Source organism: Ammospiza nelsoni, chromosome 3 (genome assembly GCF_027579445.1).
Source record: "Ammospiza nelsoni isolate bAmmNel1 chromosome 3, bAmmNel1.pri, whole genome shotgun sequence".
Lineage (NCBI taxonomy): Eukaryota > Metazoa > Chordata > Aves > Passeriformes > Passerellidae > Ammospiza > Ammospiza nelsoni.
In genome coordinates, this window is record NC_080635.1 from 90,635,984 (window position 1) to 90,652,043 (window position 16,060).

A 16,060-nucleotide genomic window follows, 5' to 3' on the forward strand; every position below is an offset into this window, starting at 1 on the left:
CACACAATTACCTTCTTTGCTATATGTGCTATTCATTTTCAGTACCTCAGCTTTACCCCCTCTTATGTAACATTACACCTAACTATAATGACATGATTCTGATCTCTTGTATTAATCACTTTGAAAATCTGATCTGAAATTGCTTCATCCTTGAATTCTTCTACACACAAGGACACAGCCATACACTGTCAGGTCTAAAACTTGTATTTGCATGTTAGGCCAATGCAGAAGTACTAAACTTTGATGACTCTTTCAAATAAGAGGAGCTGAAACCTATGAAAGACCACAAAGGTCTGTCTTCAAGAAGAGGTACTATGGACAGGATATTTTTCCTGGCCACCTGTAATCATTGAATCTTATATATCAAAAAATCAGAGAAATTCTAAATGTATATGACATTAAAAGGGCATATTTTACTAGCAGGGTCATACATGGAACTAGGTAAGAAAGAAACCATTTCACAATCCTGCATTAAAACAGGTGACAGGGCCTACAAATTCTTCAGAGAACTCTTGTCTGCAATCCACAAAAACTACAAGGAGACCTAGACACAGAAATACATCTAGATATGAAGAACTATATAAGACAATAAAAACTTAACTATCATGCTCTCTAGAGACTCTCTTTGGAACCCCCCTGAGCTCTTCCACATTGCTACACAACTGCTTGGAGCACAAGCATTACTTCCTCTGAGGCACCAAGTAAATGACCCTGCAGCTGATATTTCCCTGAAAAGGCAGGAAATGTGCATCCAGAAATTGTGCCAGAGGAGTTCAAGTGGGGAACAATCTCTGCTGGAGCCTACTCACACCAAGACAAAGCAGAGACCAAGGAGCTGGTACAGATGATCAGAACTAGGGATTTCTGTCAGGGGTGCTAGAAAGCTACAAATTAATCTATAGGAAAATACAGCTCTTTCTGCCCACTAAGCCAGGTCATCCTTTTAAACATAACCTTTAAATATCATTGGTTTTGTGGCACAGTAAGCTTTTATTTGCTTATTCATACAGCTCCTACAAGTTTGCTCTTAAACCCTTATCAGTAAAGATTTTTCAATGTCCATCTGTTCACAGATCCAAACTGTTTCCAAAGGATATTTTTTCATGCAATTCAGCAGTACTAGGAGCTAAGAAATCTTTCAGTGCCTAGTAATTACTCTTTGTTTTCACAACCATTATTTGAATGCTTGTTATCATTGCCTACCTGAAATCCTTTGATAAAATTCTGGACAGAAAAATCATGGTACAGGAATATGTTGATGAGAACCTGCAGAACTTTTTCTCCCAGTTTAAATGGAAACTGGGATGTCAGAAGCAGCTAAAAGGGAGACAAAAAGAAAAAGTAGCCACAGCAGAAACTCTCTCCTGAATTAAATCAGTAAAGCTTATATGTGCAACTTGATACAACTCTTAGTATGTATTAACATTCAACTAAATGAGATACTAAATACACTGCCAGGTTCTACAAAATAGTATTTCTACTAAAATATCCTTGCAAAGATTGATTTTTAAAGTTTATTATTTTATCACATTTTCCAAAGTATCTTTCACTAATGCAACATTTAAAGTTAATTTTGCTTAATGCTATTTTTGTAAAATTACAAGTAGAACAGAGACTGCTGTAGTCAACAATGACACCACTACTTTCAGCATGTGTAACAGATTTTGGAAATCCTGTGGTCTACCAAGAATCCACAGGCACAACATTTACATGGCTTGAACATATGGGTAACTCAGCTAATGTTTGCCAGGTGGCAAAACTCAGGCTGAAGTTTATTTTTCAGAATTTTAGCTAAGTTTCAAAGCGATCTTTTTCTGGAACAAAGTAAAACTGAAATCACAGCTCGACTTTAATGAAGAAGTGTGAATGTCAAAGTGTAATTGCACAAGGCAATGCAAATGGAATATGAAAGCAGGTGTGTGTATGTGTGTCTCAGTATGAGAAGGGAGCTCTCAGTATTACATTACTCTGCACCTGCAAGTAGAAATATCTAAAATCCACAGCTCTCAGGAACAGAGTCCTTTCCAAAACCTTCAGACAAACCTGCATGTAAAGGCTACACATGTAAACTGTGCTTCAATACACACACACTCCTCATTTCTATTTAGAAATGGAGTTACCTTGTCAATTATAGTAGACAGGTGCTCCTTACAGGAAAGGGACTGGAAAAGCTCTATGCACAGCAGAGAGGACACTGAGTGAGGAAGTAGCCTGTGGATAATCATTGGTGATGTAGCAATTCCAAAAATCAGCACTAGAGGTAATTCATGGATATGCTGACTGGATAATGGGGGAAGAGAGAAAAAGTAATAGTTACATTATAGAAGCTTGTGTAACAAATGCACTATGCTCCTACTACAGCACTGAGTTTCAATGCAGAAAGGGGTAAATTAAAAGATTTGCTGCTGATAAACCAAAAGAAGAACTCGTGTGGAATAAAATTAAAAAGAAAGGATGCTATTTAAAGCCCTAAAGCAGATAAGAAAATGAAACTCCATTTTCAGATTCAGATTTCAGAAAGCGGCACAAAAAGCATTATTTCAGTAAGTTTTGTGCTGATCCTACCTTCCCAAAGAGTTTTATTCAGAGAGCTGAGTCTTAAAATAGGATTTTTTTAAAGATACAAAGAAAAAATAAGAAGACACATTAAATAGGTAACAGCCAAGAAAATTTACAAGATTTACAAGATTTATTATGAAATAGATATTTCATATTTATTTTAATAAATTCAAAATAAATATGAAATATCTCCAATGTCTGGAGATGAGTGACTGTTCCAATCACACTTCAAAAAATTTCCAACTTCTCCAGATTAAACTTCATTTTCAGATAATGTTTTAGTATTTGCTTTAGAACTGAAAGTCAGGACAGAATGTGTATTCCTTGAGGATAGCATACAATTTATACAAAATACAATGTTTTCACTGTATTTTCAGTGTTTCCATTTTTAGTAGTTTCAAGGAGGTACAAAATATGCTATCTTATATACCTTCTAGGTTAAAATTGTCAATTTATTCCTTTGCTTTGTTTTTGCCACAGCAACTTTTTGACTTTGGATTTTAATTGTTACCCCACAATTGTTTCTCTAACTCATAAAAAGAAATTGCTGAAGACAAATATAAAACCAATAAACTTCCCACATTACTGTCCATTGGTGATAACCTTAGAGAATCTTAAAAAGGAATCAGAAGTTGTGATCAACAAATCAGAGGAATCTCTCACATTTGTCCACTTCACCTTTATTATTAAACATGTTTAAGACTGAGATGAAGATAATAACACAAGCTATACAATTTCCTGCTGGTGGCACACCAAGTGAATTGCTGAGGAATTGCAGCCCCAATTCTAACAGCTCCAACCTGGGGACTTCTTTGCATGGTGCTCTTTTTGGAAACAGCATGAGTTTTTAATTAGCATGCCTGAGATTACATTAAGGAAGACAAACAGAACTACATAAAGGAAGGCAGATTACATTAAAGAAGAACAGAAGTACAGGAGCACCTGAAGTAGTCAGCTGCTGATTACAGATCGTGGCCAGCTGGGGAAGTTTTATATACACCCCGATCAGTAAGCTAGTGACCTTTAGGAGCAGCATTACCTCAGTAGTCACACAAAAATACACTCTGCAAACAATTTTAAAAGATCTAGACATCTTGAAAATTTAGTTTCACATTCACAAATTCTACAACAACTAGTACCAGTAAATCCTACCATGTGAAGAATTAAATCAGCCATCCCTTATCTCAACCTGGCCCTTAGGCACTCTGGTTCACAGTCTGAAGTTTAGCTTTAGTGTAATTTACCCCTAAAACACATCAAGTAGTTTTTTTCTCAATCACTGCTGCAAAGAAGCAGCACAATATTTGATTCCAATGCTTCAGAGGCCTAACTGTTAAATTTCAAAACAACTGCAAAAAGAAAATGGGTAAAGGAGTGGAAGAACTGAAGTTCATGTCACATTACCTGCTGATGACTATGAAGTCTTGAAGAACTTTTGTGGTGAAACTTTCCATGTCTTTGAATATGACTACAACTGGAGGAGACTGCCAGTGTCTAGAGGAGGAATTTCTTTTTTTGCTTGGAGTTTCAGAATTTGTTTTCTTTAAAGCCATTAATTAAACATTAATACACAGAAGCCAGCAAAATAAAAAAGACTGAATCATATCTATGATATTATAGTACTCCAAATTGACATGACTGACTTTTTGTGAGCTGTATTTATTATTAGCACCCCAAACTGCCATTTTTCTTCCTTTTGTTTGGCACAGCATAAAGTACAAAGAATAAAGAGATTTTAACCACACAGACCAACATGACAAGAATAGCTCTGAGAGACAGAACTGGTGGAGTTCTGTTGGGAATGAGGGAGATTTGAATTGTGTACACAGACACTGCTTATTTTCTATATCTTTACCCAGTAATAAAAAGAGCATGTTCTCAGTACACATTTGGTTTATCACACTGCTCTGATGAAGTCATCAGAAAATCAGCTGTAACTTGTATTCATGACAGAAACTTAAAACTTCAATAGCTTTAGCAAACACAAAGATACAAAAACATTTTGAAAGTTATTTCCTCACTGCTTGCCCATATAGTGTGGGTTGCAGATGACATCATGGCCCATTAGCACTAATGCAGTACCTTTGCCCTGGATGGCTGTTCTTCTGTAAAGTTTTGTTTTAATAAACAAAATAACTCAGCACTCTTGGGAAAAAGCATCTGGCATGAAGCTGACACTGCATTTTAAGCTTCCAGTTCCCAATTAAACATATGATAACACAGTACTTCTTGCTTTTGTTTCAGAATTCTGCCATTCATGCATCATCAGTAACTAACTCCACATTGGTTCTATGTGTCACATATTACATTCAAATCACCTCAATATCACATTATCTTTTAAAAATTAACCTTTGGCATTTTCTCACAGAAAGCTGAATTATTAAATTTCCGTTTTAAACACAAAACTGAGTTATTAAATTTTTTTAAAGGTCAGGCATTTTGATAAACTGGGGATAAAAAAGGTTAACAACATACCTTTGTTACACTGTCATACCAGCTGATAAGAGAAGGCATTGAACAACGTATTCTACTCTGTGAAACCTGCACACAGTCCTCATCTTCCAGTGAGTCCACATCTATATCACACTTCATCAGCTGCCCCATCAGCTTCTGCATCAGATTTTTTATACCTTCACAAAACATTTTTAGAAATGTGGTAAAGACATTTGGTTATCTGGCAACACTTCTCTGTCTCATACTATAAGAAACCACCCCAAAGTTATTACTCATTATTTTCCACATTTCTAATTATTCTCCTTCTCTCTCCAGAATGTACATCTCATGCTCCTGAAAGCATTAATGCTATGCATGATGTTCATGCAATTTGCCTAGATGGCAACAACTGAGGTTAAGATGCCGGTCTTCCATCTTTACCTGAGCTCCAGCCACATGCTTTAAGAGTGACCTAGAAATAAGTGAGGCAGCCACTCCACAGAACTGAGGATGCTGCCATATGTGATTTTAATCCTTTCACTTAAAAAATAAAAAAGGAGCAAGAAAGGTGGGACAATTTTATTCTGCCCATTCTCTCACTAAATAATGTGACTGTAAGCATTTAAAAAGTGGAATGCAGACATTCACTGTCCAATGAAACAAGAAGAAAACCAACCTACAACATCAACATGCAATACACTAAGCAGCATGTTCTTAGCTGTTATGCTACAGTTAAGGAGCATTTCAATCTTCAGTGTTTTAAAGTGCACTGGATGCCTCTCAAAATACAGTAGGCATTACTGCTCTGCTTACATAGGTTTGAGCAAATCTTTCCAAAGTCTTCAGGATCCTTCTGTCCATTACTCTTGCATTTAGGGGCAAAAGCTAGAATTCCTACTTGATTTGATACCGTATTCAAAAGAAGCAGCTACACTATTGCAGTACTTACCTGGGCAATCTTTGGCTTCCAGCAAGGCTACATAAGGAGTAATGTTATCCTGAAGGACATCCGAGAGACCTCTGAAAGTCAAGTCATGATCTGTAACATTCACACCTAGAAAAAAAAAAGGACAAAAATTTTAAAATCTAAAATTTTAAGTAATTTTTTCTCATGACTCATGAGCACAATGATTGCACAATAAACTGAACAGTAGACAAAATCCAGAAGATACCTCAAATATTTAAGGAAAGAATGAAAAGTATCACATCAGCTATGAGGAAAGAGGAAAAACTAGCACAAGATTAGGCATACATGTTGACAGTCCCTGATTAAGAGAAACAAGGAGTCACTGTGAATACCCTTCATCATATAGGTTGGTGGGGTTTTTAACAGAAAGTTTCCCAAGGGTGCAAACCTGCAATAAGGACTGGCTTTTTAACATCCCTCAGAAGCCATCCACAGCCATGTAAGGCCTGCAGACAAGAAGTTAAATTCACCTTTTCTAGAAGAATACTGCATCCTCTCATGGCTCATGTAAAGAGGAAAATTACTGTAATTTGCTGTGAAACTCAGTCTGAATTCACTATGAACTACCTAGCATTTACTGCCTTTGTTAATTTCCTTTATCAACAGAAAAATAAAGAACAAGCCCCTCAAGGAGGCAATTCAGAACTTTGTCTACAGAATTATTTGAAGCACAAGCCTGATTTTAATTTCCCTAAATAATCCACTGAAAATGTAATCAACATGCCTTGAATCGGGTTTAGGATTTATAGGTACAAACCTCTGAAAAAAAGGAGAAGGGGGGAAAAAAAAAAAGACTTCAGAACTTCACTAACTTCATTTCCAACTATTTTTCCCCCTGTGCTCTTTTCCCAAGACAAAGACACTACTTTCCTTCATGTAAATTTGCACTGCAAGAGCACTTATCAGAAGCTATACAATTCCCATGGTTAAGTAGTAGAAACCACCAAGCATGCTGGTGGCAGATACAGGGACCTAATCAAAGTTATCTCCAGTGCCTCAGACAAAAAACCTGAAATCACTCCCAGCTGCTTAAGAGAGACCTGTAGGGGAGTTGTTGACCTACTGGACAATGAACATAAACAAAAGGGGAAGGAGGTTTTATCTGACTTCCTTCTCCCTGCCCAAGCTCTTCTGTTGACATGTTTGAGGCTGATATTGCTCACAGTAATTGCTGGGACTCAGTAAGTTTCTTTGATGTGCCTGTGTGATTTAATCAGATGTACATTACAAAAAATATCTTTAAAAAATTACCTAAGACAAGAGCTGCAGTAGGGATTTCTCTGAACTTCATCCTGCAAGTCCATTCTGTTGTCTTCTCTTGAAAGTCAGAATGAGACCGGCTCAAAAAACTCACCAGATTATCAAGCAACTGCTTATTCAAGTTTTCCTGTATTTGCTGCAAACATACACAGAGAGAATTGATCTATAAAATGTGAAAACACCACTGCATTGTCCTTTTTCTACTCCTTTCCTGCATAATCTTTAACCCTTAAAACCCCAGGGTTTAAAATTCTCCTGTGATCTATAAACCACACTGACTTATTAATTGTGTGGCAAACAGTCATTTCCCATCTTGGAACTTCTGGTCAAGTGCCTCAAGAATAATTTGAAAAGCAAGTGAGCTTAACTGTGTTGTCACACCACAGGCTTTAAAGAAGGAGAAAAAAAACAACATACTGACAAAGCCTCAGTGATGCAGACAGAAAAAAACAATAGAATTAGTTTCTGGAACAATGTTAATGGAAATTCCTATTCTTCCTTCTCACCTTACAAAACACATTTTTCTGAGAGATCTAAATGAGAGGAAATATTCTGCTCCTCCGAATCTAATTTGTGATGAAAGAAGTAAAAACAGTATTAAAGGAAATCATTAAGTATGTTTTATAGGAAAAATACTAAGCCACATGACTCCAAGGTTTGCTACACTGTCTTTTGACATTCAGGACTATTTTCAGGACTAATTTCATAAGCAGGAACACAAAACAAGGTGACAGAAAGTGGGGGGGAGATAAAACTTTTAAAAGCAAATATGTCAGTAGTATTTTGTGTTTCTTTTTTTAATCTGTGTGCCTTTGAAAATCTGTCCCTAAACCAAGATATGCTAGAACAGACAAAAACCCTCCTGTACTCTGAAGTTCAGTATATCAATATACACTCTAGAACACACATGTCAGAAACAAGATTAAACCCTTGCTCCAAACAAAATCATCATCAAGATTTATTAGCAACAAAAAGTAACACACAGAGCTGTGAACTTGATTGTAAGCAAAGAGGCAAAGGCTGTCTCTGGCAGCATTAAAGAGGTCACTATCAAAGAGTGACAGTCACATCTCCAGGAGATTGCACATGATGCCTGCTCAACAGCCTGAACTCCATTTCCATAATACAGAAGGGCTTCTGTTGGTCTCCTAAACAACTGATAAAACTGTACACAAAGTGATTTTAGTCTTTTCATCCTCCACTTATTGAAAAATATTCCTCTGGCCTTTCTGATATTGATTGTGCAGCTCTGAACTCCCACCTGATAAATCCTATGCAACTCAGAACAAATTGTAACATGACATTTTGGAAAGAATTTACATCACCAGCATTATAACACCATTGTAACAATTCCTGTATTACCACAGATTCTTTAACAATCCTCTGAGCTTCTGTTTCAAATTCCATCAAACCCTATGCTTCCTGTGATCACTATTGTTTTTGCTAAGCTGACCAAACAAGAACCTCACTTTATACTTTGCATGATTACAGTATATATGTATTTCTTACATTGTGCACTTGTGCCAATGGAATTCAGCCTGCCACAGCATTACACATTTACCTAGCTTTCTAAAATACATCAGTCTTTTCTTGGCAAAACAACTTTGTTACTAGCATTGTTTTAATAACGTTCCAGAAAGTTCACCAGGCTGCTCTGCATCTCAAGTGACCAAGTCACTTACTCCGCATGGCATTCCCACTCTGGAAAAGTCACAAGAACTGGAAATTCAGTTACTGCCATGACACCAGGTTTTGTCATGACTAGTTGTTATGTGGTCTGAAAACCATTATCTTTATATTAGAGCAAAAATTACTGTATTTTAGCCCTGCACTTGCTTTTTTGTTTCTAGCCCAGATCCTGGTAGAACAAATTCTCGTCTCACAGCAGAAGAATGTTTCTGTAAGTCCTTGATGAGATTTATCATAAGAACATTTGCAAGGCCACTTCTGACACCAGGAGTCAGAACTGGGATACACTGCAATACTGAAACCAAAAATTCACCTTCCAAAAACAAGGGGTAATTCCTGCCACACTTCTGCCAGCTTTTTAGTTGTGAGAAACATGAAAGGATGTCACAGACATCTTTTGTGAAAAATCCTTTCTTTCTTTAGGATCTTTCCTTCTTCTGGGAAGCTGAGGCCCCAGAGAAAGAATGTAAACAATGGTTATCTGCTGCTGTGAAATGCAACAGGTGCACCTGTGATTGGCCCATGTTCCATGTTTACAATTAAGGGACAATCAAAGACAAACTCTCTCTGGGACAGATCAGAGAGAGCTCCTTTTGTTTATTCATTTCTTTTTCTATTCTTAGCTTAGCAGCTTCTGAACTTTTCTCTCTATTCCTTTTAGTATAGTCATAATGTAACTTATATAATAAATTAATAAATCCAGCCTTCTGATCATGGAGTCAAGACTCTCATCCCTCTCTTCACCCCTGAGGAACCCTTGCAAAGCCTTGCAACAAAAGGATGTCATTACCAGATGACAGATGGTGCTGTCACAACCACAGTACAGTTTATGATGGACATACAAAGGCCAAAAGTGCCTTGGAGGGCAAATCCTCTTCTGAACACCTCAGGCAGAGAACCAGGAAAACACCAGTGCAAACACAAGGCCTGCCAAAAAATCAGCAGGCAGCAGTGCCCTGGCAAAACCTTTGGAGAAAGTCCTGCTAGGCTCCCTTAGCATGCTACCAGAACCCCTAGAATAAAAGCCCAAGCCAGCAAGCCACATGCTTCCCACTAGGGTTTGAAAACACCTAATGAATGAAATCCTGACTAGCTAAAACCCTCACCAACCTGGTCTGACCTCACAGATGATGCTGCTTTGAGGAGTTCACACTAGAGACTTTCTAAGGCCCCTTCCAACCTAAATTACCACACTATTTCAGATGTGAGAACAACCATCAGCTCCATGTTTGCCAACAACAGAATAAAAGGATGATGATTCAAAACTCAGTAGGAAAGTTATCACTGATACACCAGAGGCAGTATGATAAAAATTCTCTGAAGCAGCAGATAATAACTTCAGGTAATCTGCCCTTGGGCAATTCAAACTCTAAAAAAATGCTCATATCAATATGTCAGTACAGGAGGGATTGCCTTCCATCAGGAGGAATAAGACCAGAAGAAAGTATCTGGAAAACTCCTAACAGCCTCAAAGAAAATAAGGGTAGGAACAAAATTAGAGGAATTTATGAGCTTAGCCCAAGGGTCCAGATTTCATGCTACATCCATCTGGCTTCCACTACACATCTCAAAACAAACTTTGGGAAAAAAAATTCTCCTAATGTCTACAGAGTCCAAGGGCAAGCAGAGGAATATGGAAAACTTGCCCAGAATCCATGACACTGAATAGAGGAGGGAAGGAAAGCTCTGCTGTATGGAAGCAATTATTCATACTACAGTGCAAGGCAGCTGGCTATGGGGACACAACAGCAGCTTCCATGTAACACACAGCAGTCAGGAGGCCACAGTTCAGCATGAAATTAACTCTGACTCCATTCACACATCCATACTAATTCAATAGGCCGTATTTGCAGCAGTGTCACTCCATATTTGACATCCATGCAGCTGTGTTCACATAAATCCATTGTGAATCCTGGGCTGCTGTGTATGAATTCTGGAACACTGAGGTAAACACCAGCCCAAAATCCTCAGAGGGGCGGCAAGCACTAACTGAACTAAAACAGCAGTATGCCAGGAGTTAATAAAGAAGACAATTAGTAGGAAGAGAAGCTTAGAAGCAGCAGCTGGAAGCTGCAAAAGTGTACAGTTCTGTGGTTACAAGGAATGTGTACTTGATGCATCTATTATTACTACTTTATATTCTGGACAGTCAATATTTCTGCCCTCCCATTGCTTTAACTAACTGCCGTACACTTTTAAGCATGTCAAAAAGATCCCCAGAAACAAAGAAGCAAGCAGCACTGTCACAAATGCAAAGCACCACTTTAGGGTGAGGCACAAGACTCACCTCTGTTTCAGATTTGATCTGGTTCCATAAAGACTGACAGGTGACAAAGCGCAGCTCAGTGTCCTCTGAATCATTGCTTGTGCATCTGAAATCATGAGCTGGAAACACAGAAAGCAAAGGAAAACACAAATAAGCTCATGAAAACAAAGCTTTTTTCCTGAGAATAAAAAAGGGCCTAATTGTACATATATATTTCAGGGAGATGACTTTTCTCTTAAGCAATTAATTAATTGCTGGTATTTGGTAGAATAAGCAGAACAAGCAGAATCTATTACCCAAGTATGCAGGCAAAATGTAAAGAAGAGGCTTCTATCTCAAGTTCTAGATAAGCTAAAGCCTAAATCAGAGCAAACAGCCTTTATTATTAAAGTGAAACAAACATCATCATGTTCTTGTTTCACAAAGCTTTGTGAGTCCACTTGGCTGCCATTCAATGGAGCACCAGCAGTGGCTTCATCTCTAGAAAAGAGCCAGTTGATGAGCATAATCTCCTACAGCACTAAACCCACCAAAACAGGTCTGTAAATGAGAAATGAGAGACATCCCTCCACCCCCATTTTCATTGTCTCCTCTATCACCTCATTTGTATCCCTAAGAAAAATCACTTAGAATACAGAACTAACTCTGATTTTACAGATATTAGACTTTTAGTTGAAGAAAATCCAGCCACCACATTATCTGGCAACATACCAAAGCATAATATCCTTTTTTCACTACCAAAACTCAAACTATAGGCACAGATGTCCTCAAAAGGCCTTTTGTGGGGTGTGACAGTATTATCAACTATTGATGCAGAGAAGTTCCACAATTAAAACTTCCCATTGGACAGAACTGGGCTTCCACACTGGACAGATGCACACCCAAGGTCACGTCTCAGAACACCACTCTAACCAACTGCTGAGAAACTGCGTCCTCTGCCTCTCTCTTTTAGGGCTACTCCAGTCAAACTCATTTTTCCACCTCAAAGCATTTGCTAACTAGAACAATATGCTTAGTAGTCTCACAAAAACAAAAACACAATATCCAGTAAGGGGTAAAATTTCAATGTGGTCTAAGTGCATAGGCCTTGGTTGCTGCAACAACAAAGATCTGACCTCATTACTTTCCTCTCCATCTTTTTCATATAAATTGTCAACCCTTTTGACAGCTCTAAGGATGATAAAAGTAGTTTAACTTGGGAATAAAAACAGGAAGTTTCCCAACTGAGTCTCAAATAGCAATTATTTAAGATGCATTAGAAGAGTCAGTCCTCAAATGAAAACATACACATCTAGAGAAAATGTATAGCAAATATTTGCTATCCACAGCAAATATTAGTGGACAGAAGCCACAAATGGCTTTTCTTCCTTCTTTTCCAAAAGAAACTTAGGCAAAATACCTAATTAATTTTGTACATACAATACAAAATGTGAGATTTAAGGATGAGATATAATTTCTAATTCCCACAACTTAAAAATGGCTCATTCAGACCTTCAGGTGAATTGTTTGTCTGTTAGCAAAACACTTATGGTAGCATGGTGAGGAGCTCTCTTGTGAAAAAACATTGCAAAGACAAAGATGGCTACACAATCTTGATTGCTGGAGATGAGAAAAACCCAGCATTTACTCTAGCCAATAATTTGCTTGCATTCCTCCGAAGAAATGAGTTTTCAGCAATCAAGCAGTAAGAGAAAACCTCACACAACCATCACAGAACTCATGATATGAACTCAATCAGATATGATAAAGCTTTCAGGATTAACCCTTCTCAAAAACAGAAACATAAATGAAAATGTACTAACCTGTTTTATCAGACAATCTTCTCTTCTTGGTACTTGGTTTAAAAACAAAGCAGCCCTAGAGAACAGCAAAAAAACCCCAAACAGATTTCAATACAAGCATCAATCTGACTGGCTCCAGAGGCCACGTCATTGTTCTTTTATTTCAGTGCTCCATTAAACCAGTAATTTGCACTGAATTGCCAGCCTCTTAAGAATATCAAGTTACACCTTGCCCCTTTGTATTTGTGTTTCGAGCTGGAACACTGGTGGAAGCAGTAACCCAGCACACTTGTTAGGAATTTTTTCATCTTTCCACTATGTTTTGCAATTCAGCCATCAACTGGGCCAGCAGCAGATTCTTTAAATGTCTCAAAACCTCCAACAGGTTTAGAATTAAAAGGAAATTATTCCCTGGGGACACATCAGTACGGTTCTCTCAGTACAGTTTCAGTTAAATAGAAAACGAAAGGTAAGAGGCAGAGATCAATGGAAAACTCAATCCAGAATAATGCAATGAGCATTATTAAGTCACTTACAAAAGGAAATTACATGCCCAAGCCACAGTGAACTGCATCCCAACTCAAAAAAAAGTACGTGGTTAGAAGCAGAATGACAGATGGCTGGGAAAAGGTTCATGTAAAACCCTCTGTTCCAACTAATTCCTGTAGAGAGAAGTAATCTCACAGTTAGACCTATTTCATCACTCAAGTATTCAGCTTTGAGTTCTTGGAGATTTTTTTCATTTTCTTCTACAAAATCTGGAATTTCTTCCCCCATCCTCTCTACAGAAGTTCATCTCTTTTGAAGAGTTATTGCACTGCCCAACTCTCATGTGAGGTTCTGGTGCTGCAGCAGGGGGGAAGGAACACCAAAGTGCTGGAAATAAACAGACTGATTCAATCCCATATTTCTCAATGGAGATGCTTACACAAGGATTGCTGAACTCAACCTAGCACACTCCAGCCACTAGAGTAAGAATGATGTAGTGAAAATCAAACACTAGAGGTGTGTTCAGTTTTGATCACAGTCACCGGTATGTTGAGGGACTTCAGACATGTTATTTCCTTTCTTCCACAAGTAAGAAACTGGAGTAAAACACCAATATTTATATTGACCCTCTCTGAAAAACAGCCTCATGAACTGGAGATGCCTTCAGGCACATTCCATTTAACCACGTGTATTAAGGACCATTTGAAAAACAGCTGGAGAAGAGCAGTGGTTACTCTACAAGTACTAAACACTGGAACAATTCCACTGCAAAAAGGTGTCCTACAGATTTATCTGTGCTGCTGCATGCACAAATGGAATTGGCCACAGGAAGTATAAATCATATACAAAAGAGAAGAGTGGATGCTTAATCAAACCAAACACAAATGCTGCTGAATGTTTTCCAAGCATTGGCTTTTCCACACCATTAAATGTGGCTGAGAATAAAACAGAATAAAACTAGAATATCAAACTGCAAAGAAGTATTACATATAAGATACGGGAGGCAAGGTGAAGGGACATGATTCACTGCCAAACTATCAGGCAGCAGCCATTGTCAAAAGTGAAATCCAGCTGTTTCAGATTAACTCTTAAGTTTGTTTGGAAGCACTTCACTTCTGGAAGCAACCACCTGCACAGTGCCTTCCACACCAAAGGATGCAGCTGCATATCTCAACCCAGTGGAAAACACGGGAGGGGCAGGAGTCTTCCTGTGCTGATAAACACGCTGGGAACCACTGCTGCTGTTCACTGTATGACCAAGCAAGAGATGAAATAAGTGTTTCAATCCAACATTTCAAGTCTCGCTACTCATTGATGCTCTGATGAAAGCACTATCCCTACTGCCCGCTCTGAACACAGCCCACATAAAAGCGTTCAATTCGGAAATGCCAAGGCAATAGCAGATATTTAACACTACGTGTGGGGGACAGCACTTTTAGCTCTATTTCTTCGTTGAATTAGTTTTGGGGCGGGGGAAGCAGTGAGTACGGCAGCAAGCAAAGCCACCAGACTCCACCTGGAAGTGACAAAACCTTCAGCCACAACACCCCAGGCTCTGTTCTGGGTGAGATTCACTCCAAGCAGGAAAGGGTTTTGTTGTGGAAGGCAGGCAGGTGACACTGCGGGGTCGCTCAGCACTCACGGTGTGACTCTAGGACTGCCCGTGCAGGGATAAGCGCTGCACTCCATGGTCCTTGTGGCTCCCTTCCAGCCCAGGAAACGCCGTGACCCTGTGGGACTGCGGTGAGGACAAGCGAGGCCGGGCAGGGATGAGGAGCCAGCAAGGCTTTGGGAAGGGCCGGGCAGCGGAACAAGGCAAGCGGGAGCCTGGGCACCAGGAGGGAGGCGGGAAGGGCAGCGGCGGGAGGAGGAGCAGGCGCAGGAGGCGGCGGAGCCCGGTGCCGCGGGTCCGGCTCCCACAGGCCGCGCTGCTCCCTGGGGAGCCCCCCGCTCTCTCCGCTCCTCACCTTGGAGACGGAGCACGTGCTCATGTCGCCCCGCGCCCGCCGGTACCGGAGAGCAGCAGCAGCGGCAGGAGGAGGATGAGGAGGAGGAGTTCCCGCGCACGCGCGCTCCCGACGCACCGCCCCCTCCCTGCGCGTCCCCGCGCCGCTGCCCCACCCCCCCCTTTCCCAGAGCAATGGTACAGCCCACTCTGCGCTGCGCCGCGCGATTCCTCCACCCCCAGCGCAACCAATGGCCTCCTACTCCCCCTGCAGCCTGAGAATGGTACGGCCCAGCCCGCCCCTGAGCGGGCGGAAAGGAGCGGGGCGGGGGGGGATAAGGGGCGGCTGTGGAGCTTCCGCCGGCGGTGTGGCCATGGCAGCAGGTTCCTTCCGGAGGAGCATTGCTTCCCAGGTACCCACCGCTCCTTCCCACGGCTGGCGCGGAGCGGGAGTGCCCCCTGAGCCAGGCGTCCCCTCCGTGTCCTCAGTACGGGTCCCCCCTGCCCGGGGCGGCTCGCAGTGGGCGCGACCCGCGGGCGCGGGCTGGGGGAGGGCTGTGGGGCTCGGCAGGGATGGGGATGGATGGAGTGAGGTGTGAGGGATTGCGGGATTGCCGCCGTCCCTGGAAGTGCTCCAGGCCGGAGCGGTGGGCTCTGAGCAGCCTGGCCTG

At 40.4% G+C, this 16,060-nt stretch overlaps 2 protein-coding genes across 6 annotated transcripts in view; one reads left to right on the plus strand and one right to left on the minus strand.

Annotated features, from left to right (window-relative positions):
- The window catches only part of ORC3 (origin recognition complex subunit 3), a 35,406-nt gene extending 19,906 nt beyond the window's left edge, over nt 1–15,500 (minus strand). For 3 of the 4 annotated variants that reach the window (XM_059469134.1, XM_059469132.1, XM_059469131.1), the window contains exons 1-9: nt 15,412–15,500; nt 12,977–13,031; nt 11,196–11,293; nt 7,211–7,355; nt 5,942–6,046; nt 5,035–5,189; nt 3,964–4,100; nt 2,121–2,280; nt 1,204–1,317 (exon numbers count right to left, since the gene is read on the minus strand). In XM_059469134.1, the coding sequence (XP_059325117.1) occupies nt 1,204–1,317; nt 2,121–2,280; nt 3,964–4,100; nt 5,035–5,189; nt 5,942–6,046; nt 7,211–7,355; nt 11,196–11,293; nt 12,977–13,031; nt 15,412–15,435 (993 nt within the window). In that variant the 5' untranslated portion in view covers nt 15,436–15,500. Of the gene's footprint in view, nt 1–1,203; nt 1,318–2,120; nt 2,281–3,963; nt 4,101–5,034; nt 5,190–5,941; nt 6,047–7,210; nt 7,356–11,195; nt 11,294–12,976; nt 13,032–14,960; nt 15,157–15,411 lie in introns of those variants that run through there. The other variant, XM_059469135.1, reaches the window with a different exon arrangement.
- Nucleotides 15,501–15,743: 243 nt separating this feature from the next.
- Nucleotides 15,744–16,060, plus strand: part of RARS2 (arginyl-tRNA synthetase 2, mitochondrial) — a 29,411-nt gene continuing 29,094 nt past the window's right edge. For both annotated transcript variants that reach the window (XM_059468261.1, XM_059468262.1), the window contains exon 1: nt 15,744–15,802. In XM_059468261.1, coding sequence (XP_059324244.1) covers nt 15,764–15,802 — 39 coding nt within the window. In that variant the 5' untranslated portion in view covers nt 15,744–15,763. The remainder of the gene's footprint in view (nt 15,803–16,060) is intronic.